Source organism: Cyprinus carpio, chromosome A15 (genome assembly GCF_018340385.1).
Source record: "Cyprinus carpio isolate SPL01 chromosome A15, ASM1834038v1, whole genome shotgun sequence".
NCBI classification, from domain to species: Eukaryota; Metazoa; Chordata; class Actinopteri; order Cypriniformes; family Cyprinidae; genus Cyprinus; species Cyprinus carpio.
The window spans coordinates 19,002,754-19,025,836 of NC_056586.1; the positions used below are offsets into that span (position 1 = coordinate 19,002,754).

General features: G+C 36.0%; 3 protein-coding genes across 4 annotated transcripts; 2 read left to right on the plus strand and 1 right to left on the minus strand.

Annotated features, from left to right (window-relative positions):
• Positions 1 to 150: 150 nt before the first annotated feature.
• On the minus strand, positions 151 to 3,353 carry LOC109053685 (high mobility group protein B1-like). Its single transcript, XM_042771366.1, has 5 exons — positions 3,196 to 3,353; positions 1,358 to 1,513; positions 1,091 to 1,236; positions 832 to 1,006; positions 151 to 726 (listed from the first exon to the last, which is right to left on the minus strand). The coding sequence occupies exons 2-5, from the start codon at positions 1,502 to 1,504 to the stop codon at positions 598 to 600; spliced, it is 597 nt and encodes a 198-aa protein (XP_042627300.1). The 5' UTR covers positions 1,505 to 1,513; positions 3,196 to 3,353; the 3' UTR covers positions 151 to 597.
• Positions 3,354 to 4,169: 816 nt separating this feature from the next.
• Positions 4,170 to 8,079, plus strand: LOC109112555 (testis-expressed protein 26). 2 transcript variants are annotated; one of them, XM_019125449.2, is made up of 7 exons: positions 4,185 to 5,170; positions 5,276 to 5,360; positions 5,454 to 5,619; positions 5,857 to 6,010; positions 6,140 to 6,316; positions 6,717 to 6,794; positions 7,185 to 8,079. In XM_019125449.2, exons 1-7 carry the CDS (start codon positions 5,158 to 5,160, stop codon positions 7,313 to 7,315), a joined length of 804 nt encoding a protein of 267 aa, XP_018980994.1. In that variant the 5' UTR covers positions 4,185 to 5,157; the 3' UTR covers positions 7,316 to 8,079. The 2 variants fall into 2 exon arrangements, with proteins under 2 accessions (XP_042627299.1, XP_018980994.1); XM_042771365.1 differs by lacking the exon at positions 6,717 to 6,794 and having other exon boundaries at positions 4,170 to 5,170.
• On the plus strand, positions 7,948 to 23,050 carry wdr95 (WD40 repeat domain 95). Its single transcript, XM_042771367.1, has 30 exons — positions 7,948 to 8,079; positions 9,077 to 9,356; positions 10,431 to 10,484; positions 10,555 to 10,638; positions 10,857 to 10,922; positions 11,413 to 11,643; positions 11,771 to 11,856; positions 12,181 to 12,273; positions 12,528 to 12,573; positions 12,656 to 12,702; positions 13,073 to 13,190; positions 13,454 to 13,523; positions 14,175 to 14,397; positions 15,268 to 15,373; positions 16,400 to 16,551; positions 16,701 to 16,803; positions 17,906 to 18,012; positions 18,099 to 18,178; positions 18,328 to 18,382; positions 18,474 to 18,519; positions 19,338 to 19,397; positions 19,492 to 19,654; positions 20,589 to 20,687; positions 20,790 to 20,848; positions 20,947 to 21,085; positions 21,195 to 21,238; positions 21,386 to 21,473; positions 22,295 to 22,473; positions 22,600 to 22,703; positions 22,818 to 23,050. The coding sequence occupies exons 1-30, from the start codon at positions 8,012 to 8,014 to the stop codon at positions 22,975 to 22,977; spliced, it is 3,210 nt and encodes a 1,069-aa protein (XP_042627301.1). The 5' UTR covers positions 7,948 to 8,011; the 3' UTR covers positions 22,978 to 23,050.
• The last annotated feature ends 33 nt before the right edge of the window (positions 23,051 to 23,083 follow it).

Sequence of the window (23,083 nt, forward strand, 5' to 3'; positions counted from 1 at the left end):
GCAGCCATTTATGCTGTGGCACCCAGGGAACTACACTTCTTAGATAAGGGAAGAATTGCTTATCATTGATACAGTCACTGCAGATATTAAGTATATTGTGTGTAATCGCGTCACTACAGTAGGTAGGGAAGAAAAAACAGGACCGTTTTCTAAAAAAAGAAATGTTTACTTCAGACACATTCTTGAATGTCAAACAAAGCTGCATTCTTGTAATTAGAGTGGTATTCAAAGTACAGTTAAAGGACCTTATGACGGCAAATACGAAAAATATTTTTAAAAACTAATATGATAGTGCACTACAGATCTACATAAACCAGATAATTGTGCTACGCACCTTCAGAGAAACAGTTCAATTCATATCATTAAACCTTAAACTGTTCCTGGCAAGAACTACCACTAACGAAAACAAAGATAAAAAAAAATCTGAAGACACATAGTGTTAACTTTACAAAAGGAGAATAACACTGTACATCTTAAAAACGTAGCATATACACAGCCTAACAATTCTTGTTTCTGCTGTATTACGTTTGAAGATGTGATTCGTATACAATTGGGTTTATGGCATGAACAGGAACCTAGGCTACATCAGTAGCTAATCTACTCATCATCCTCCTCATCATCTTCCTCCTCCTCCTCCTCTTCTTCATTTTCGTCCTCATCATCATCCTCCCCACCGTCTTCTTTGGACAAGCCTGCAATTCCCTTTGTACGGTATAGGGCAATATCCTACAGAAGACAAAAACATTAACAAATTGATCAGGATGCATCCACAACGTAGCAGTTTGAGAATACTGAAGACTGTTCAGGGAAAAAAGACAAAAGAAGCTTTACCTTGTCATACTTCTCCTTCAGCTTTGCTGCTTTCTTCTCATAGGGCTGCTTCACCTCAGCCGATAAGCTATTCCACATTTCTCCAAGCTTCTTGGCAATGTTTCCGATGGACAGACCTGGGTTCTCCCCCTTAATCTTAGGGCGGTAGTCACCACAGAAAATGAAGAATGCTGACTAGGGCGGGGGGGGAAACAAGCATTAAAACAATCCATCTTGAAGAATGTTACTTTGCAATAGACAGTGCACAGTGCGAACATACGGTGGTCTCTTGGGTGCGTTGGGATCCTTAAATCGCCTCTTCTTCTCGCCCTTCGGTGGAATGTAGTTCTTCATTTCTCTCTCATAGCGAACCTTATCTTGCTTGGCCATATCCTCAAATTTACCCTTCTCTTTGGCAGACATTGTCTGTTCAGAATGAGAAAAGTCTGTATCAAGAGCCTTGAAGATTTTTCCAAATAAGCCTAAAAGCACAATATTTCCATAATATAATGGCATAATTTTTATCAGTGTTTTTTCAGAACAGTACCTTCCATCGCTCCGAACACTTCTTGGAGAATTCAGAGAAGTTTACAGAGGCTTCGGGGTGCTTCTTTTTGTGTTCTTCACGGCAGGTTTGCACAAAGTAGGCATAAGAGGACATCTTTCCTCTGGGCTTCCTTGGATCTTTCCCCATCTTTAAACTCTGGGGAAAAAAAGATATTCTCAAATAAATGAAAGTGACATCACACGCTATACTTTTATAATTTGGATTCTTTTACAATTATGATGCAAACACTTCCTACATGTATGTACATATATCAAAATGTATTACTAAGACAACAGTAAAAACGTGAGACATAAAATACATAAACACAAAGAAATAGAAAAAAGTATATTTACATATCATAAAATCAAAAATTATGCATTAAAATAAAAGACATACTGCATTTCTGCACACATACATTTTTATTTTTTTATTTTTTTATCTTCTATATATCATTATTATGTACAGTGAGGGACATATTGACTCTAAAAGGAATAAAAAAAAAAATTAGCATGATAAAATGTGCAGTGAAATCACATTATTGATATGGATAGGGAGATGCACAAAGACCGCCTCAAGTTCACGTGAAAGACAAGGATATCCTCCATTTTTCGTGAATAAAAACACATATTCAATGGTTTAATATTCATTCCTAATATTTTTGTTCCTTTGTGTGTATTTTACATTAACAGAACATTCACAGAAGCATCGCCCAAGAGCGGGCAGATTTATTACATAGGGCCCGCCTTAAAACGCTTAAACGGTGCAACAATAATATTTCTTCTTCCATTTTGAAAAAGCCTTCTTCATGAGAGAAAGTCTCCCTCAATTGTCTCCTCCCACATTCCTGGGTAATTTCGAGGACCCAAAATCGCCGCACTTCGTCCGTTTCTCGCCCCTGGCCCGCCGCTTTCCGATATTATCGCCTCCCCTATGGAAGAAGCTGCTCTGTATGGACACAGTGTCTGTAACTATAAGCGCTATGCAATGGGAGTTTCGCTCTCGTAAGTCCGCCGTTCAACTGGAGCCACATGAGCACAGCTAGCAGAGCCAACATGGCTTCCTCACTCTCTCCCTTTATGTCTGCCAGCCAGAGCCGCATACACACAACACCGGCGGTGGGAAACAATATAAATCTAATTGTAAACCCTCTTCCTTGCGCGCTTTTGTTTGGAAAACACCAGCGTTTATTAAAACAGACCCTCGGGCTTTCGTACGAGTTTAAAAAGCAGTGCGAACGAGCTTGGCTGGATTTTATTTTATTAGTTAAGTTGAATGGCGCTTACACCCCGTCCGTCTCCATCCCCCGCCACTCGTAGGCAAAACGCACTGAGTATCCTCCGCAAGCCAGCCATATTATATTACTGAACACGGCCGCAAAACGTCCCGTTCTGAAGGGCCAGAGCGGAAAAATGCACAAATTGGTGAATCTGTTCGAGGTGTTATTGGAGTCTGTATGAGAGAATGGCACGCACGTCACTGGTTCACACAATAACAGCTTTAACTGAGGACCCCAAAAAAGCTAACTGCTTTAGCTGGGATGGCTACCTGACAAATATTACAACCCATCCCATTACAGACTAATGGAATACTGTCATTTCACAAGGAAAAAGCAACCATGTTTTATCTTCAGAAGATTTTTTCAGTCAGGACATTTCACTATGTAACGTTAACGTAACTAAGCGCACTGACTGAATGACTGGCGAATAGATTCTGACAAAGATTGGTCGCTCTGCTGTCCCCTAATACGCAACTACCAAGGGAAAATGTGTTGTAATCTACGACGTTTTTTGAAAAATGGTTATATAAGGCCTTGACAAGCATATTTTGGGAAAACTCACCAGCCTTCTCTATCTGCAGCCTCTGTGGATGCCTAGATAATGGTGCTTTGAAATACAATAACACCGACGAGCGCTCTTCCAAGTGCGTGCAGAACCCTCCGCTCACGAGAGACACCGTATACAGTCAGGAATCCCATTGGCTACCGCCAAGTCTTGAGCGCCTGTGATTGGCTGTCGGCTCACTATAGCCCCTACGAGAGCAGAGGTGTGGTTGGCTGTTCGTCAGCGAAACGTCATATTTTTTTAACGGCGCGTAAATATGAAAATGCATCCATTGATACAAGCGTAATAATATCAGACACCGTTTTGTTCTGCTGGGTATCTGCTGTAGTTCATTCAAGCGCGCCGTTGTCGTTTAAGTAAAGGTTTCGATTTGTATGACGATTATTTGCTTTGAATTCGTAGTATTTCAAGGATTGCACCGCACAACTGCGCGTTGATAACTGTCGGAAGAAATCAGAAGAAGAGTGTATACTTACTAGCAGGCTGTGAATTACGGGGTTTTAGAGGGATCTGGACCGTGAATGAAGGCTTTAACCCCTTTAAAGTATATCACAATAAATTGTTGTGAGTTTTGCAAAGTACATTGAACTAATGTCATTCTAGATATTATATAAGGAACGCTTAAATAGCATTTCAGTGAAGAAAAATTATGCACGCCGCTCGAGCATTTAAAGCACAATGCGGCCAATATTTATAATTTAATTTTTACGTACATTACAAATAATAATAATAATAAACGTGTAAAAGTCTACGCCTAAAAACATGGTTTGCCGGTTAATTCTCGTGTCTGTTTTGAAATCATGCAAATGCTGAATTTGATCTATGCACGAATGGTATATTCAACAAAATAGTGGCCAATTCAATAAATATAAATTAAGGAATTAATTCATTTTTTTTTTTTTTTTTTTTTTTTTTTTAAATGATTACAACACAAGGGTTTAATAAACATCGCCTGAAATTTAGGACTTTATAATTCTAAATTCTTAGAATCCTAAATGAACAAAACAGAAAAGAATGAGTAGGCCTACGTTATTATTAATCTTGTATTGCTCCTTAACAAATAACACATTTTTGTCGTAGTAAAATTATCAAAAGCCAGTTTTATTGTCTTTGGAAAAGAATTCGAGCAATTTATCCAAGCTATTTTACTCTTTAATTTGTGCTTTTCTTTTCCTTGCTATGTGTTATGTGTACTATATTGCATATAACATTTGCATTTGTTATTAATGTATTTTTGTGATACCGTGGCAATATACTGTAGGTAATCTTGAAATGCACCATATAATGTTTTCCACCGAGCGGCGCTACGCCCTAATAAAATCGAACTAAAACTGCTACAAGTTTTAGAGAAATCCCACCAATAGTAAGGATTTTTTCTGAATCTGTTTTCCTTTTTTCCTTTTTTTAGTTGGCTACTTATAATTAAGGAACTTGAGAAAAGAAATACAGCTCTCGTGGTATTTTATAAATCTTTTTTTTTTTTTTTACTTTCTAAAGTATTTTATTGCATATGGGGCTATTTTGCTTAAATTGCATTTCATACGTGGAACCTTGATTTCAGTGGGCCGTTTACCACCTTTTTTGGCCGGGTCTTTGGGTTTGCGTGCGTTCAAGCGCGTCATACCTACTAAAAGCCCCCCGCGGAGCTTCAGTAGCACTCGCTCGCGCGCCCGTTGTTGTGCGTTTCCTATAACAACATCAGTTTACAGATAACCTCAGATAGGCATTAGCATTGCAGATCAACAAGTGAAAACTTTTCGAAAGAATTTCAGGAACGTCACAACAGGTGCGTCAAAAGTAAAAGTCAGCAGAGGATTATCGCTTCTTGTAGTGCACTGATCAGTACAAACGACGGAGCTCCTGGTGAACAAGTGCATGTAACATCTGATAAGCAGATCCTGGATACTTTATTGTTGTTTGGACAACAGTGGCAGAGGCAGATAATCTGTCAAGACAACCATGGCAATTTATGGTCAGACAAGTTTATTGCAATTTTAATATTTTCAGTGTGTTACATATGTACTTCAGTATTTGTTTTTTGTTTGTTTGTTTGTTTTCACTGTACATTGTAATCTAGATGTGAACAAGAAATGGGAAGTATATGAGACCTCACATAAAAGAGATTTCATCTATAGACCCATCTCATCTATTCCATCTCTAAGGTGAGATTTATTTATTTATTTATTTTTTAAGAAAAGTGATTAAAAATGCCAGATGTAGGATTCATCTTAACTTTTTATTTGTTTCAAATACAAGCCGAAAACATCTGCCAATATCTATAGAAATTCATACACACTGGATGATCCGGTAGGAGCAACTGCATACAGTGAAGATTTCAGCTGGAAGCCTGTGTCAAAAACTACTTGCATAAGGTCTGCCACAGCATCAGGAAACAGAAGGAACAACCCACACCCAAGCCAGGTACATAGCACATTTTGTGATTTGCTGTGTTTGTTGACTTGTTGATGTATAGTTTGAAAGCATATTTTCGTACTAATGCTTGTGTGAATGTGTGCACTGAGACTGTTAAGCTTCAAAAAACCCCACCAGTAGCACTATATTTGTGTCCTGTGTCCTGTCATACAGGTTTGGAAAAACATAAGGGTTAGTAAATGATGGTAACAATGTACCATACTTGTTCTTTCTTTTAACACGAAGGCATTCATGATATGGAGGCATTCTGCAGATCAAATGAAGCATTTTGGTGGTAGTTCCCCTCTTCAGCACCCGTTGACTGAGAAGGAAATCCAAAAGGCTGTCAGTGCCCAGTATAGGTCGACCTACAGGACTGATTTTCTTGGATTACCTCAAGGTGAATTTTAGGAATTATTGCACAGACATTTCTTTATACATTTCAAAGCCATTTTAGTCTTATTTAATATCAAATCTTGTGGTTCCAAAGATTATTGTGTCATATTATGATGTTTTGTCTAAATCACAGGAATTATGAAGAAGCATGGAGTCTTTACACCTTTTAACCACAACCATGCTGTCCACTACTATACCCAGACTGAAATGAGACACAACTACCACCCACCCAAACTGAAACTTGAGCTTCTGGGGAATAACTCTCGCTATGGGTGCAATAAGCTGCATGGTGTAGCAGCGAGGGGTATTGGTAAGCTTCCACTAAACGGTTACATTTCTGTTTCAGTGCATTGGCCAAAGTACTTTGTTTGAAACTGATATGACAACCAACCCTGGCAGTAGCCTAGACACAATGTAAACACAAAAGATTAGACTAGAAACGCAATGAGCAGATTTAATAGTTCTCCCAAAAATGAAACATTTTTGAAAACTCACCCTCAGGCCATCCTAGATGTAGATGAGTTTGGTTCTTTATTCTATTTTCAGTTTTAGTTAAACTATTCATTTAATTGTAAGAGTTAAGTAGTCAGTTATTTGACAATTAAAAAGGGAACACTTGCTAATTATTCAATTATTGATAACAAAACACTAATATATATGTATGGCACACAGATTAGAGAAGAATAACACAATTCACTTTTATATTTTAGTTCCTACAGTGATTCACAGTCACAACAATAACCAGGAAAACAACAAACTGGAGACCACCTACAATAAATATTTCGGAGGTAAATATACAGATGTCTCCTTAATGCTAAAAAAAAAAAAAAAAAAAAAAAAAAAAAATGCACCTCAATCGTTTCAACAGTTTTTAGGATATTGTCTGATGAAGGTGAGAAAGTGTGATGCTGTGTGTTCTGACTGAAACTTCAGAATGTTTAGGTTTAAATGCATTAAATTACACTTTATATTGTTAGATATGTATCAGTTAATTTATCCTTATTTTAAGATTTAAAACTAAAATCAAACTAATTATATTGGCAATAGGAAGAGTTGTGATATTTCAATGGAGTATGCTACTATGATCTTGCTTGAGAAATAAATGACATAAATAAAATTCCTAAATTGTAGGATTTTATTGTGTTAAATAATACATTTTTCATTTTACCTTTTACCAGAAAATAAGGATGTGAAGACATTGCACATAACCAGCTACTCTGCTGATGGATGTAAAGGGAAGAATAGTGGTGTGATCAAGCAAACCTCTTCCACACTGGAGAGCGTGTCAGCCTGGCCTGGGCCTTTATAAAGATGCCATTTTGAACCATGAAAAGCTATATGAAGCTATGTGAATATGTGTGCATTGCATTTTCTTTTTTCCCCTTTTTCTCTTTTTTATTTAGGGTTCTGATTTTCTTCCAGAAGATAGAACATTCCTGCTTTTATGAAACTGCCTTTTTGCATCTTCAAATGGTGTGCTTAATAAAACACTGAAATGAAAACTGATAATAGGCATAAATAATTTTTTGTCTCTTGGGAATAATAAATCTCTTAAGGCTCTATTAGTGCTGAAATAAATATTTTGAGTATCTTGACATTATAGAATAATAGTAAAGGCATTAATGGGAGCTACTGATTCAAGACATTAATTTCCCTTCAAATTAAATACCACGGATAACTCTGATTAAGTCCAAATATACTTAAAGACCAAGATTTCAAGAGTTTTTTTCCCTCTCTCTAAAAGAATGAAGAAAATAATTTAGGGTGAATGGACATTTAACATTATCAAATTTAAAAGTGATTTTAATTGTGGCTCTCTGCACCATTTTCTACATAGCCACATGACATTGTGTATCAGGTAACCTGAGACTCAGGTGTGCTGTGTCTCTAAGCTCAGGGAGATCTGTACGCAGCCATTGCTCATGCAGCAAAACAAGAAAGCAGCCTCTAAGGAGAACGAAAGCCAAGCCAAGAAGACAAGACACTCTCTCAGATCTCTCAAGATATGCCGCTAGGCAGGAAAATTCGGGCCTCATCTGCTGGAGCCCAACTTGAGACCCATAACAAGCCCAGGTATTCTGCTTTATTCTTTTTTATTGATCTATATTTTGACGAGGCTTCCCATTCCCACATTTAAGCCTTTAATTTGCTCAGTGCTACTTTGAAACCGCTCCTGAGACAGAGACTAATTTGTTCTGCTTCATGACTTTCATCTCAGTATGAGGATATGTTTTGTACCACATTGGTATTCAGACATTTTCCAGCTTCTGACCTTGAGTATCACTCCTGTTGTTCATAGTGTTTACTGTTGCCAGGGAATAAGGAAGATGGTCAATGCTGGTGCCATGCTGGAATACTGCACCAGTTTTTATCATTGAGGGATAATTCATTTTTGTTTTGACAGACAAATATGAAGATTTTGCTTGACTCTAATTTGATTTGACTTAACTCACCCTTGGATTTCACTTTACAAAAAGAAATTTAAATTCTCCCTGAGTAAAGCTGCTACTTTCTCTTTGTTTATTCAGAACAAAGTGGTATGCAACAGATATGATATGTATAACAAGGTATTTGTTATCTTTTTTGTCATAACAGAACTGATATTTTACCTTTCATCATAAAGAACTGTATAGAACTCTTATAATCCAAAAGTAAACACAAAAATAGTTGAAGCTTTTTAGTCTGATTATTAATCTAGAAATATTTTATTTAGTTGTTTCTCCCTTACTTATGGCTTAATAATTAAGATATAACTTGACACATAATATTCTGCAAATAGTTTTTGTGTTCCTATTAAAATAAATAATAAAAATAAATAAACTGTAAAAATAAAAATGTTATTAACTTTTTAATTATATATAAAATCATACTTTAAATATTTTTTTTTCTTTTTTATGTAGTATACATATTTTCATTTACTTACACACACACACACACAGATATATATATATATGTGTGTGTGTGTGTGTGTGTGTGTGTGTGTGTCTATATAGGTAAATGAATGCAAAGCTAATACAAAAAACTAAATAAAATTACCAACATATTAAACAGTATATTCATATTTATGCAGTATTTCGGCAGAGTTTGGACCAGTGCATGGAGCTGCTGGACTGAGCCAGAAGCAGGGCGTGGGGTACAGACAGCAGACTGACAGGGTGCTTCATTCTAGTGGGTCTGTCTTCAGTTATTTAGACTCTACAGAGGGGAGCCAACAGCTTCCCGATTGGCTGGAGAGGGAGCTTTTGAGGCAAGAACCCAGACGACACTCTCTTGCCCTGGGAGATATTGCTAAACTCAACATGCGACAACGCTACAGAGCAGATCCTACCGGCGCCCTCTATGAGCTCAAGGTAAAAGTCAAAAGGTCACGCTTGTGCAGCATCTGCTGCTTGACTGCATTTCCCAACAATTATATTCTACCTAGAATGAATGGCAACTTGCCCCAGCATCATCTTTCACCTGCCAAGGTATGCAAATGAAATGTTATAGCGATATATGAGGGGGTTGGGCAGCTGGACTGAGGTACTCCTCAAATCCATAATGTTGCATTTGAAATTAGAGTCAAATATAATGTTTTAATATGATATTATAATATATGTATTAAACCCCGCCCCCCTCCTCAACAGACTCCACCCCTCCTATAATTCTAATCTTGTTGGTTAGCATTTTTCAAACTCGTTGTTTTAACTGACCTGTAAACAGACCACAGAACATCGACTTTAGGTATGTTACAGCATGTATATGTATCTTTTAATATATTTAATCTTCTTTTAACCATATCATATGTTGTGTAGACAAGCCATTTCATCTTCAATAAGCATTTTTTATGACCCAGGTTTTGATGTGGAAGTAACCATATTACAACTTTCAATCTCCTGACCTCAAGGTGTCAGTGGAGTAAAATGGATTACTCTTCCTATATCAACCATTCATTAAATATGCCAAAACCAAATCATGAACCTTTGCCTGAAATGCCATTTTGAATCTAGTATAGAATCCATTAATTCATTAGCCGGATGACCTTTGGATGGGCAACCATTGCAGAGTAATCTGTCATGACTACCGATTGAATGAAGGACATCATGTTGCAACAAAGTCATTTTAACTTCAAGTGAATTCATTAATATAAGGAGCAAAACATGTAACAACAGCAGCTTGTCGAATACCAGCAGCTGTGTCATTTTTTGACATGCTGGAAGGTGCTGTTTGATCATTCAACAAATGTCAAACAACACTTGTCGATTTATACTATGTTGAATTATCATCCACCATACAGTAACTATGATGTTCATCTCTGTTAATTCTCTCTGTAGTTCTCAAATTGAGAATTGCACATTTAATACGTGCTCCTTCAAACTCACATGTTGTATGACGAATTGAGATTTAATCATTTTTGTTTCATTTCTTTTTACTGTCCAATATAGATTGAGCAGATGGTGTCCATTCGTGATCTAAAGCAAATTAAGCTGGCCTATGATGTAAGTATTCAAAATATTTTGATTATTTGGAAATCTTAAATTAAATATCTAATTATGTTGTCTTGTGCAGGAGTTTGCAAAGGCTGGTATCTATATGCTAGATTATGCCGAATTCCAATCTGTTGTGAAAAAATGCCCAGGTTTGAAATCAGTTGTAAGTATGATTGCAACCATTGCCTTTCTATGGAGATATGATGATTTAATCTGTTTAATCTGAGAGTTTTAGCTATTCAGTTATATCCTATTGCTTGCGTAAATGGATTAATGGAGGCCCAAGGCCTAAAATCTTTTATCATGTGATTGTACATCTGTTCTTTCTCTCGCTGTCTTTCCACCCATTTCCTTGGCCTAACACTTTTTGAAATGTCACAGAAAGATTCTCAAATCCAACATCTATTCATGAAGATTGATTACACTGGCGATGGCAAAATCGAGTGGGTATGAATAATTCACTGTTTCCCCTTGAAATCTCAGACTTGCTTGTTTAACAGATGAAGAGACAATTTGTTAAATGCACATTTTTTACACTTGAAAAAACTTTGAGCAAGTTGTTGAAATGAGTCTCATTCACTAACCTTTAATACAGACATATTTGTGCATAAAAACTGCTAACCAACCTTGCCAAATAATAATGATGACTGAAGTTAAGTTCACACTTCAGTTTATTTCAAATTTCCAAACATGTAAGATATAATGAATACATACCACTATTTAATTTTTTTATAGTATTAAAATATTAATATTCAAATGTTGCATTATCCTGCAGTTATTATTAGAAATTAAAGCATTCTCACTTAGGTTTTAGTCACAAATATGTGCGGTTCCATGGTTAGTGAATGAGACTCATAACATTTACCATAAAATGCTGAACACACTTCCACACCAAATTTTATTAAAGTCTATTTAAGTGTTACTCCATTTCTTTTAGCATGAGTTCTGCACATATGTATACCTGGAAAACAAAGAGAAAGAAGAGACTGTGCGTCGCAGTAAGATGGCAGCCTTCGTATTACCAGCTATCGTCAAGTCTCTACACCGCGGGGAGCCCGTTCTGAGAATCCACTTGCCTCCTAATGGCACCGTTGTGACTCTAAGAGAAGATGGGGTTGTTAGCTTCTGGACCCCCAAGCTTTATTTGAAGAACAAGAAGAATGTGTTTGTAGGTTACTTTTACATTCTGGATTTTTTTTTTCTTTTGTTTTTTACGTAACGTAATGAGATCCTGCATTTTTAAATTTTATGTTCCCACTTTTTTATTTGAATCATTTTTCTCTTTCTATATGCAGCCTGAGAGATCCATTGGCCGAAAACCAAAATGGGCAACTGATTTTGTGCCAATGCCTGACTATAACAAACTGATTATTGGAACAGGGTAAACTGCTCTTAAAATACATTTATTTTCAAATATCTGTCTTTATTATGCACTCTAGTGTACATAACCTTCTAAGGAAGATTTTTGCTCATGGCATGCTACTTTAAATGAAGACTAAGCAGTAAATTTGCAGACTCTTTTATGCAAAGCAACCTACAGTTATTACAGGGACAATTCCCTTGGAGCAGCCTGGGGACTGCTCTGCTACACAAGTACAACTATGCAACTTTATAGTGATCTTAGGAAAACTTTCTGATTTTACAACAGCCACATCTGATCTCTGCCTCAACCAGTCTAAACAGCATCTCTTTTCCTATTTTACAGATCCAGAGAGATTCAGTTTTATGAGCTTTCCACTTTGGAGCCTTGCTGTCAGTTGAGTGTACTAGAAACTGTGCCTATAAACCTGGATTACTGGTGAGCAGACTTTACGTTCATTGTTTTCAGATATTTTTTAAACAAAAAACACTTTATTAGCTTTGCATTTACAATAATATTAGATAACATTACATAAGAAACAAGGTTTGAAATAATAAGGCTACGTTACGTTGGCTCATGCATTTTTTATTTTTTGTAATTAAATATTTAAGAACAAGAGCACAGTACTTTCTTTGATGATATTTCCATGTTTGCTTTTCTTGTAAATAAAAAATATTCTCCTGTTTTGTCAGCTCTACTGGCCCAGATGAATGTATCATTGTATATGGTGATACTCAAGTAAGTAAACGTATGCAGTCCAATATATGAATTTCATATAATACAATGTATTAGTTTAATCACAAAGCTTTTGGCACTCTAGGGCTGTGTGAACATCCTGCTAATGAAATCGGTCAGGGAGAAGCTGAGGTAAACAAGGTTTTTATTTTTTTTAATAATACTCATTTTGCATGTGCAGTTTCATAAAACAAAATTACAGGAGCAAATCATGCAGACATATCCCGATTTTCATAATTTAATGAATAAATGAATTAGTAAACTGATACTGTTCTCTGGAGAGCCTTGCACAGATATGTGAATGATAACTGATACGTTAAGAATATTTTATGACCTTGCTTACTGTTTATGATTTTTAACTTATTTACAGTCCAGGCCATAAATTACATGTTTATTCTAATTACAACATAAGCAAAAACCAAACAGGCATAGAAATGGCCTGAACAGTCCTTTGTGTAGTATTTTTTAGTCATGTAAGCTTTTTTATGCATCTATGCCCTAGATTATGGAAAAGATTGCCGCAGGTTGACAACATGCCAAACATAAGCATTGACCATGCAGTTCAATCTCCAGAAATAACATTTATCAGATGGAAATTCCACCAAGACTGGGTGTCAAAGGTTAAGTGTTTATTATTATTATTATTAGTAGTAGTAGTAGTAGTATTTCGATGTCTTCTTCTCTGAGTATTGTTCAACTGCTACAATTCATAAAAATATACATTGAAATCCACTGTAAATCATCAACTCAAAGTGCATTGAGAGATGATCCAAGGATAATACTGACAGAATGATTTTGTTTTTATAAATTATTTATAATGATCTCTTTTCTGCAAAAGAAAAATAAGGGTCTTAAATATTACAGTATTTTATTATCATTTCAGGTGAAATATTTTCAAAGCATACCTGCCATTGTATCCTCATCAATGCATGAAGACTCTGCCCTTGTTATAGGTAACTTTTAAAAGTTCCTTCTGTTGTTTTTCTTTTTGCAGTACAGTGGGATAATGTGATTGTTTTCTTTGCTCTCAATTAGTAGGGTTGAATGTCACCCTAAAATCAAAACAAAAGATGACAATTAAGACATTATTTTATGACAGTTAAGCACATTCTTCTCCTCATTATTGGATTACAATAATGAGAATCATAATTAAAAATAATGAGAATAATGGTCAAAATGTGATTAGTTGAATAAAAGTAACATCACAGAGCAAAAATTCTTAATGATCTTAAAATAGGGGTTCATTTCATTTATGCAAAATTTTAATTAACATTTTTTACTGTTGATTTTAAGGTGAAATATGACCTAGACATTCAAATTCACCCAAGAGTGTGTAGAAAATAGTGTGCCTTGCTTTCTCACTTCTTTCTGAGTGAAGTCTGTTTAACATTGCAGAAGGAAGAAAATAGCAACTGTGGCGTCTTGCATGTTTAATACCAGAAGAGAGATCTGTGAAAGCTCTCCGTGTAATGAAGCTCTGGTTAAACTCATTTGAATAACACGCCATGACTCAGAAAGAAGGGAAAAGGGTTGGGAATATGTTAGCTGGGATCTTTTTGAGTAGATATGGGTGTATGGATGTTTGACAATCTGTTTTTAATTAGGAAGCATTCATCCATCAACCTACATGCAAGAGCAGATGAGAGAGAAGACAGAAGTGTGTGGAGAGGGAAAATCTATGAAACTTGCACAGAGGGCAACAAGCCATCAAACAGTCTTCACCGTTCCTAAAGGAGTCACGACCTTTGACTTCTGTAAGAATCGAAATCTTTTGGTCACCGGTGGAATGGACACGCTGTTGCGCATGTGGATGCCATACGTCCCTAGGTGTGCCTTATAGCCTGATGATATCGTTTTCATAAACTGGCATCTCTATGATTCCAGTTCTTTTAACCCTCATGTTGTGTTCCAGTTATTTTGACACAGAGAGGATTTTTTTTTTCTGGTAATGTATAAAAACTTCCCATTGTTATTATTTTTTCCTACCTTGTTACACTTGTGGTGTTCGCAGTCAAAAATGACTGGCCACACAAATTGCTTGTAAATCTCTCGTTATGCTCTTTAAGCACCAAACCTTGGAATCAATCTTTTTGCCAATTTGTTTTCTTTTAATTAGCACAGGTTTTGTATTTTGTATTTTTTGGAACTGATTGATCATAGACCTCAATTATCTGAGCTTATGCACCAGGGTTGCCAAGTCTGCGTAACAAACCCAGCCCAATTGCTACTCAAAACTAGCCCAATCACAGCCAAGTCATGTTCTAGAGGAAATTGGCAATCAAAATCGCATTCCGCAGGGGTCCTCCTCAGTCAAAATCATGTTCCGGGGGTCAGGGTGGTTTGCTTCAACCCATGGACTAAAAACAACCCATGGCAACAGTATAAAATGATCCCAATTCTGCAGAAAAAATAAAATAAAAATGTGGATTTGGCAACACTGTTATGCACCTTAGATCCAGTAATTCAAGATAATATAGAACAATGAGAGATAGTCATGCAACTTTTAAAAGGCCGTCATTTTTGACTGGGACACCAAATTACACAGCACAAGGGTTAAATCTTGGATCATAGTTTTTATTCTTCTGGACAACTGCTTTTCTGTTATTTTAGAGAATATGAAATACACACTTATGATATTGTGTTTTCAAATACTGATGTTTTATGCCAGGCTAGTTATTTTACATTTTGAAATGGCAGAAAACCAACCGGGATTTTGAAAGGTCACACTGCCCCTGTTTCCTACCTCTGTATTGCCTCAGAAGAGGGGCACATTTTCTCAGTCTCCACAGACAACACTGCTAAGGTGAGAAATGAATTCATTACTCAAAAGTCAAATCTGAATGTTTGAAAATTTCTTGATCTGAAAAACAAAAACAACAGGCGTTAAACTGAGCTAAAGCATTTTTCTGGATGTTCATAATCAGAAAAACAGAATGCAACATTGCACCACTTATCTATTAATGTTGTTCTAAACCCATATGACTTTCTTTTATCCATATCCTGAACACAAAAGGGGAATTTTAAAGCATTTCCTTATCACTCTTGTCAGTATAATGAATGTGAATAAGGATGGGGGCTGTCAAGCTCCAAAATCACAAAAACTATACAAAAATTACCCATATGAGTCAAGTACATATGCACTGTAAAAAGTCTTTAAAGTCATTCCTTCATTAGAAAAGTACACTCTTAACAATAAAGGTCCCAAAGGGTTTTCCCAGTGATAACACAGAAGAACCATTTTAGGTTCTTCAAATAACCTTTTGGTAAACTATGTTAAAAAAAAGAAAAGAAAAAGTTTTTCCACTATAAAGAAACGTTCATGGAATGGAAAGGATTTAATCAATGTTAATGCTTCTTCATTAGCCAATAAAGAACCTTGAATAAAGAATAAAGATTCATGAAGGTTTTTTCAGTTGTCAGTTGATCAGTTGATCCAGTTGTTAAACTGTTGTTTATTAGTTCATGAAAAAGTCTGATCTGGTCTTTTCATCATGCAAAGCTATTCAGAAGACTTGCAATATGACGTGCAACTCATATGGACCACTTTTATGATGCTTCTATGATGCATTTGAATCGTTTTCACAGCTTGACAGCACCAGTCCTCCTTTACTTTTATTATTTTGAAAACGTTAATTGGGCAGGATATTCTCCTTTTATGTTTTACGTTAGAAAGAGGGTCATTCGGGTTTGGAACAACATGAAAGTGAGTAAATGATGACAGAATTTCCATTTTCTGTGAAATATTCCTTTAATCAGAGAAACAGAGCAGTGCAACATAAATATGACAATATTTCATTTTTGAATGATGATATTATTATTTTTCTTTTAGATATGGCATATTAAGGATCAGACATGTCTGTTTACTGCACATCCAAAAGCAAGTCAGATCCAGGGAGAATTGTCTGCGTGCCTCTACTCTTCAGCTGTGAAGGGGCTTTACATTGCCACAGATTCCCTCGCCTTACTATCCCTTCAGACAAAGTATGCTATCTAACGAATATTTCAAATTCTAAGTATCCTTTGGCTATAAGGTGTTAGGTTATCCGTATAGTTAGAATTATCATCACATCATTCATCATCGTCGTCATGCATTTTGCATCCTTTCTCTTTCCGTATTCCATCTGTTGTAGACCACAGCCTAAAGGCAGTCAGATTGTGTCCCATAAAGAGCCAGTGTTGTGCTGCGGATACAGTGAGGAGTTTAGGCAGGTGGTGAGCTGCTCTGAGGGCTCGGTGAGTGGTTTTGAGAAGTATATGTGTGAAACACATTGAGAAAGCAGATGCACTGTCTTTCATACTCAGGTTGATCTTTTAAAATGGAACAATTTGTTTCAAGGTGATTGAACGATTAGTAAAAAGTAGCTTTGGATATCAGTTATAAGCAGTTTATCATGAAGCAATAATAAAGACAACATTTGATAAAGATTTAATGGGATTTAATGGTTTTGAAAAAAGTCTCTCCTGCTCACAAAGGCTGCATTTATTTGATCAAAAATACAGTAAAAAATAATAATATTTGTGAAATATTGTTACAATTTAAAGTAACTGTTTTCAATTTGAATATATTTTAAAAGGTAATTTATTCAGCAGTCATTACTCCAGTCTTCAGTGTCACACGTTGATTGTTGATTTGGTGCTCAAGAAACATTTCTTATTATTATAAGTATTGAAAACAGTTTAAGCAACAGTTTCTGCTTAATATTTTTGTTTTTAATATTTTTTTTTTCAGTATTCTTTGATGAATAGAAAGATCAAATGAACAGCATTTATTTGAAATAAAAATCTTTTGTAATTATGTAAAAGCATTTACTGTCAGTTTTGATCGATGTGTCCTTGCCGAATGAACATTTTAATTTCTTAATAAAATCTTACTGACCCTAAACCATACATAAACTATGCAAGTAGTTAATATGATTTCTAGGATATATTCCTATTCTTATATAGCCATATGATAGCTGTTTGTGAGGAAGAAATCAAAATGTATGGGTACAGATAGATAGATAGATAGATAGATAGATAGATAGATAGATAGATAGATAGATAGATAGATAGATAGATAGATAGATAGATGTAAAAAGAATGAAAACTTTAAAAAGTTACAAATAAATACAGAAAATAATTGATAAAGGAAAAAAGTAATACAAAAATGTATTTAGGATGAAATTGAATTAAATAGGCGTTGTATTTGTTTTATTAGGTAATTTATTCCTTTATTTATTTTACTACTATTACATTTATTTATTTTAATTTCTGCAGGTATGTTCCTCCATAGACTTGGAAAGCAACAGTCCCTCTTGTCTAAAAGTAGTGCTTTAACACATTTACTTGAATTCAGGTTGTCAAAGTCTGGGATGTGGAAACTGGAGCTCAGGTGTTTGAGTATGGATGTGCTCATGGAGAGTCTGCAATTACCTGCATGGCGTTTGACACTAGCGGAAGGAGGTTGTTAGAGCTAAATAATTTATATGACTTTCGAAAATATTAATTTAAAAAAAATTTTAGATTCCCTTTTTATTTTCACCATGCAGGCTAGTGACTGGAGGAAGAGACGGCTGTCTTAGGATGTGGAACTTTAACAATGGCCAGTGTGTGAAGATCCTCAGCAGAGGTCAATAATGCCTCATAGTTCTTAATGTGCATGTGATTGATTTTCTTTGCACTTGAGTTTGACTGATTATTCAGAGTACTGAAGATATTATCCCACATTCCCTATAAAGCAGTTGTGAAGCAAAGCGCCTTGCATTATGTTTTCCCTAGATGGAAGATGTGCTGAGATTTGTGACTGCGCCTATCTGACACTGCACAGGAATGCGTGAGTCTCTGCTGACCGTGAGCGCCATAATCTTCATGGATATTATCCGCCTTATTTTTTGGCTGATTCCCTCTTTTATTTGTTTTGGCAGATTTGTGATTTCTGTCGGTTGGGGCCGCAAGATTGACATTTACTTGGTGAGTATAAAGTGACCAGCCTGCTTCTCTCACGACCTTATTTTATATCAGCGTAATTCCCCAGATGGCTCTCATAAAATGGTTGACTGCCATGACCTGTTTCTTCCCCCTGGTACTCTCGCCTTTATTGCTGTTCACTCCATTTCCATATTTCATTTACTTCAGTGTTCCGCCCTCCTCAAAAGTGCTGTTTGGTGTGGTTTATTCCCTTCTGACAGTCCATTATTCCATCTTTTACAAGAGCTTTTGTTCACTTTAGAAAAGAGAATGTGAGCTTTGTGGAAAAAGATACCCTAAATGTATGATTATGACACCACTGGAGAATACGTATCTCATTTTTATTCAGAATTTCTCCTCTCATCTCTTGTCAGTTCTCTATAAAGTGTTCAGGGTACCTTGATTTATTCATTTTTTCAGTGGTAGAGGAACATTTAATATAAAATATAAAACAGATCTTCACTGTAGCTATATAAAATGTTACATTTAAGACTTATTCTACTAGTGAAAGTGCAAAGGTTTGTTTACAACCTTCAGATGGGTACCAGGCAGTGTTTGTATATATTTATGTAGGTGCAAACTTCTGCAAATAAAAAAATTAGATCAATAAAGTCAAGCAATGTGTGATTAGTTCTTTAGCATGTTGGTCAGATGGCCCCTACATATGTGAAATGACCATTTTTGGCCGGATTAAGCTACAATATGCATCAAATTTAAAGCCGGTTGTTTAATTGAATTCAAGAGGCCGTGAACAGAATAGTGTAGAATTGATTACTTTTAAAACTAAACACATGATGTTTATTTTTTGGTGCTTTTGACAGGACTCCAAAGACGAAACTCAGTTCAATCAGAGACCAAAACCTTCCTGGCAGGACGATGTGGTATTAGCATCTTCCAGAACATACAGCACACATTTGATTCCTCTTCAAATATGCAGGGGGACATTGGGTAATGTGTGAAATATATGACACACAGAGGAATGGGCACAAAGAAGATATCCTGTGCGTTGCGCACTGCACACCACATCTCGTGGCCACCGGCAGCTATGATGGGGAGATCATTGTTTGGAATGTGGTGTCTGGACGCATACAGTGTCGCTTCCAGACCCCTCGGTCTCAACAAAGCAGCAGTGCTCATGGTACGCCATTATTTCTGTACATTTTCAGTGAATAATGACTACAGTTTTGTTGATTCTCAGTCAAATCTATTGTATGAAAACTTGGAATATAGCGCATACCTCATATGGACATGTGAACCATTTAAGAGAATACTTTACCTAAAAATGTAAAATGTACTTGCAGTAAATTATGATTTTTGAAGAGGATTCATTGGAACAGATGAGGAGAAAATTAGCATCACTTGCACAGTTGGTCTTCTGCAATGAATGGGTGCCGTCAGAATTAGAGTCCAAACAGCTGATAAAAGCATCACAATAATCTACAAGTAATTAATACATCTTCAGTTAACATCTTGTGAAGTCATTTTGTCTGAATCAGGAGAGAAATATGCACGGATCAAACACCTTTTACAAGTGAAAACAGTTCTAAACAAATATGTTGGTGGATTTTGATGTGAGATGACATCAAGGGATTTGAAGGGGGGTTTTTTTACAGGAGGAAGTGTTATGATTTATAGACTCATATTTGAGTCAAAAACAATGGTTTAAAGTTAAAATGCCTTTCTTACAAACAAGCAACTGTTCATTTCACTATATTTCAATTTATGGAATGGAGTGGTGTGGATTACTTGTGAATTATTGTGATGTTTTTATCAGCTGTTTGATACTCTTTCTGACGGCACCCATTCACTGTAGAGGATCCATTGGTGAGAAAGTGATGTAATCCTAAATTACTCCAAATCTGTTCTGATGAAGAAACAAACTACATATTGGATTGCCTGAATTTTCTTTTTCTTTTTTCTTTTTTTATTTAAATTTTATTTAAATTTTCATTATGCCTTTTAAGAGTGAGAAGGCTTTCATTCTGTGCATTTGTGCTTGTGAATGTGTTTTGAGGTGTTGCACTATGCAAGAGGACCTTATGTGTTGTTTATTTTTTAACTGTATACGATAGTTCAAAACAAAAGTGTGCTGAGCCTCATCTTCCTAAAGACACGGGCGTTTGTACCTGAATTGTCCTCTTCTGCTTGGCTTGTATCCTCTGGGTCTCAAGGTAAACTGGACTTTGTGATGAATAAAATCACAGAAAGAAAAAAATCAGTTCATAATTTGCAGGGCTTCTGATTTCACTCAACATATTTATTCTCTATCAAAGGTTATGTTAATTTCTGGAGTGTTCTGAATGGTGGGAAGTTCGTCACATCTTTTCAGGCTGTAAGTATCATATATTTTATCTTTCCTCAAGTTTGATTATAAATTCAATGTCAACAGAATGAGGCAAAGGTTCTAATTAAAGCGGTCTTCTTTTTAAGTCTCCTCTTCAGCAGCAGATTATGAAACTGGCTTTAACACAGGATGACAGCATGCTTTTTACAGCCAATCATGTCGGCTTCATCTATGTTTACAAGGTCAAGAAATACGCCCTGGGACCTGAACAAAACCCTCCTGAAAGTAAGGCCATTCCTCATTTTATTTGCATGACTCAAAGTATGTTTTTTTATGTTTATGTTGAGCCTTGAATATCTTTTTTATTCATACACTGAATATTATTGATTTCTAGAGGTGAACTTCTGGCGTGCGCATATCAGCAGCATCACTAGGTTGGTTCAAGTGAAAAAACAAAAACACCATAAGAACATAATATTTATACAATTTTCTTATTATTTACTATCACTTTCTTTTCTTTTTTTTATATTTGTTATTTTAAACGGTATCTCTTTATCATAATTTACATAATTTCTTCAACTCAAGTTGAAGATAATTGACAAGGACCAGTTTCTGCTTACCTCCTCAATGGACTGCTCAGTACGGCTGTGGAGTGTCCATGGGGAATTAATAGGTACATCTGATAACTTGCATAGATGTTTTTCTGAAAGTCTTTTTACAAAAACTATATGGCTAAATGTATGAGCGTCAGACCAATACAATATATGCTTTTTGAAACATTTATACAAAATATACAGTACAAATCCAGCATAACCAGAGTAGTTCAGAATGACTCTTTTGAGCTGGTCCTTTTTAGTGAATCAAAAACAAGCTGCATAGTTCCCCTGATAGCACACGTACATCACAGAGACATCTGCAAGATGTATTTTTTAGAGTGTTTGCTCATCTGCAATACATCTATAGGACGCATCCTATTAGATGTCAAATAGACGTTTAGAAGATGTTTATGATTTAGAATGTATGTAAAACTGACATCTTAAAGATGTCTAGGAGATGTTTGTGCACAGCAGATGCTTTCCAGATGAACCGATCTTTAACAGACATCTTGCAGACGTGCGTGTGCTATCTGGATCAACTTTTGAACGAAGGATGCAATTGTTTTTTTGTGGGACTGCTAACGCTGAACAATAATGGAATAATTTGACATGCACAGCCACTTTTACCATGTTTTATTTGCAAAATCCAGTCATTTGAATAAGAGTTCCCATGATTGTGAATTTTGTGTGATTGCAAAAGATTTTCCCTCACAGATTTTGCAACTAGTTTAAGTTGGACCATCGCTACACTGTTGAAAATAGACAATGGACATTCTTCACCTGTAAAAGTGTGCTGATGTCACCGCACCTTTAGTAGTCCTACAGAATGCTGCTTGAAATGATATCGAAACTAGAATCGAATGAATGACAGTCTAAACTAAACTAAATTAAACTACAGGTACATTTGGACAAGAAGAAAGTTGGAGCATCAACGCACCATCTTCCTGGAAGCACCCTGCTGTTCCCTATGAGATTCTCATAGATCCCTTAAGCATGCCTTCACATCAAATACTGGATAACGAGATCAGTCTGTCAGATGTGTTGAACTCTGAGAAAACTGAAAACGTTAACAGTGAGGTAAATTTGGATGAAGCCTTGTGTGGTTGTTGTATAAAAGCTCTGTTTTCCCCACTAATGGCTCAGGTGGTGTTTTCGAGATGAAAATCTGGCTTCTAAAACAGTGCCAATGTGCTCTACTTGCAGTTGGATGCCCACACCGATGAGACTGACCCTCCATCAATCCTCAATGATAAAGATATCGAAGATGGAACAAACGACTCCTGGTGTCTGTCTGAGCCTGGCAGGAGGTTAGTATATAATTTAATGAAAACCAAAAAAAGAATAAACACACAGCTAGATGTAAACTAAATGTTCTAATAAGCAATAACAAAATTGATATTCTCCATTTTTTTGGACTGCAGACAGCGCCATGCTATATTTAAACACGTTAACAGAACGGGTCTCAAGGACTACAACACTTTGAAGGACTCGGATCTTATTGTTACCCCAGCAACATGTAAAAGACCAGATCTCTCCCTCAGAAAGATCGATTCATTCATATCCAACGATGCAGAAGAGTAGTCCCTTCAAAGTAAATAAAAGGGCGCTAAGATGAGGACACTAGGACAAGGCCAAATAAATGATATAGTAGTGATATCAAAGGAGTGGAGAGTTGTTTTTTCTTTAT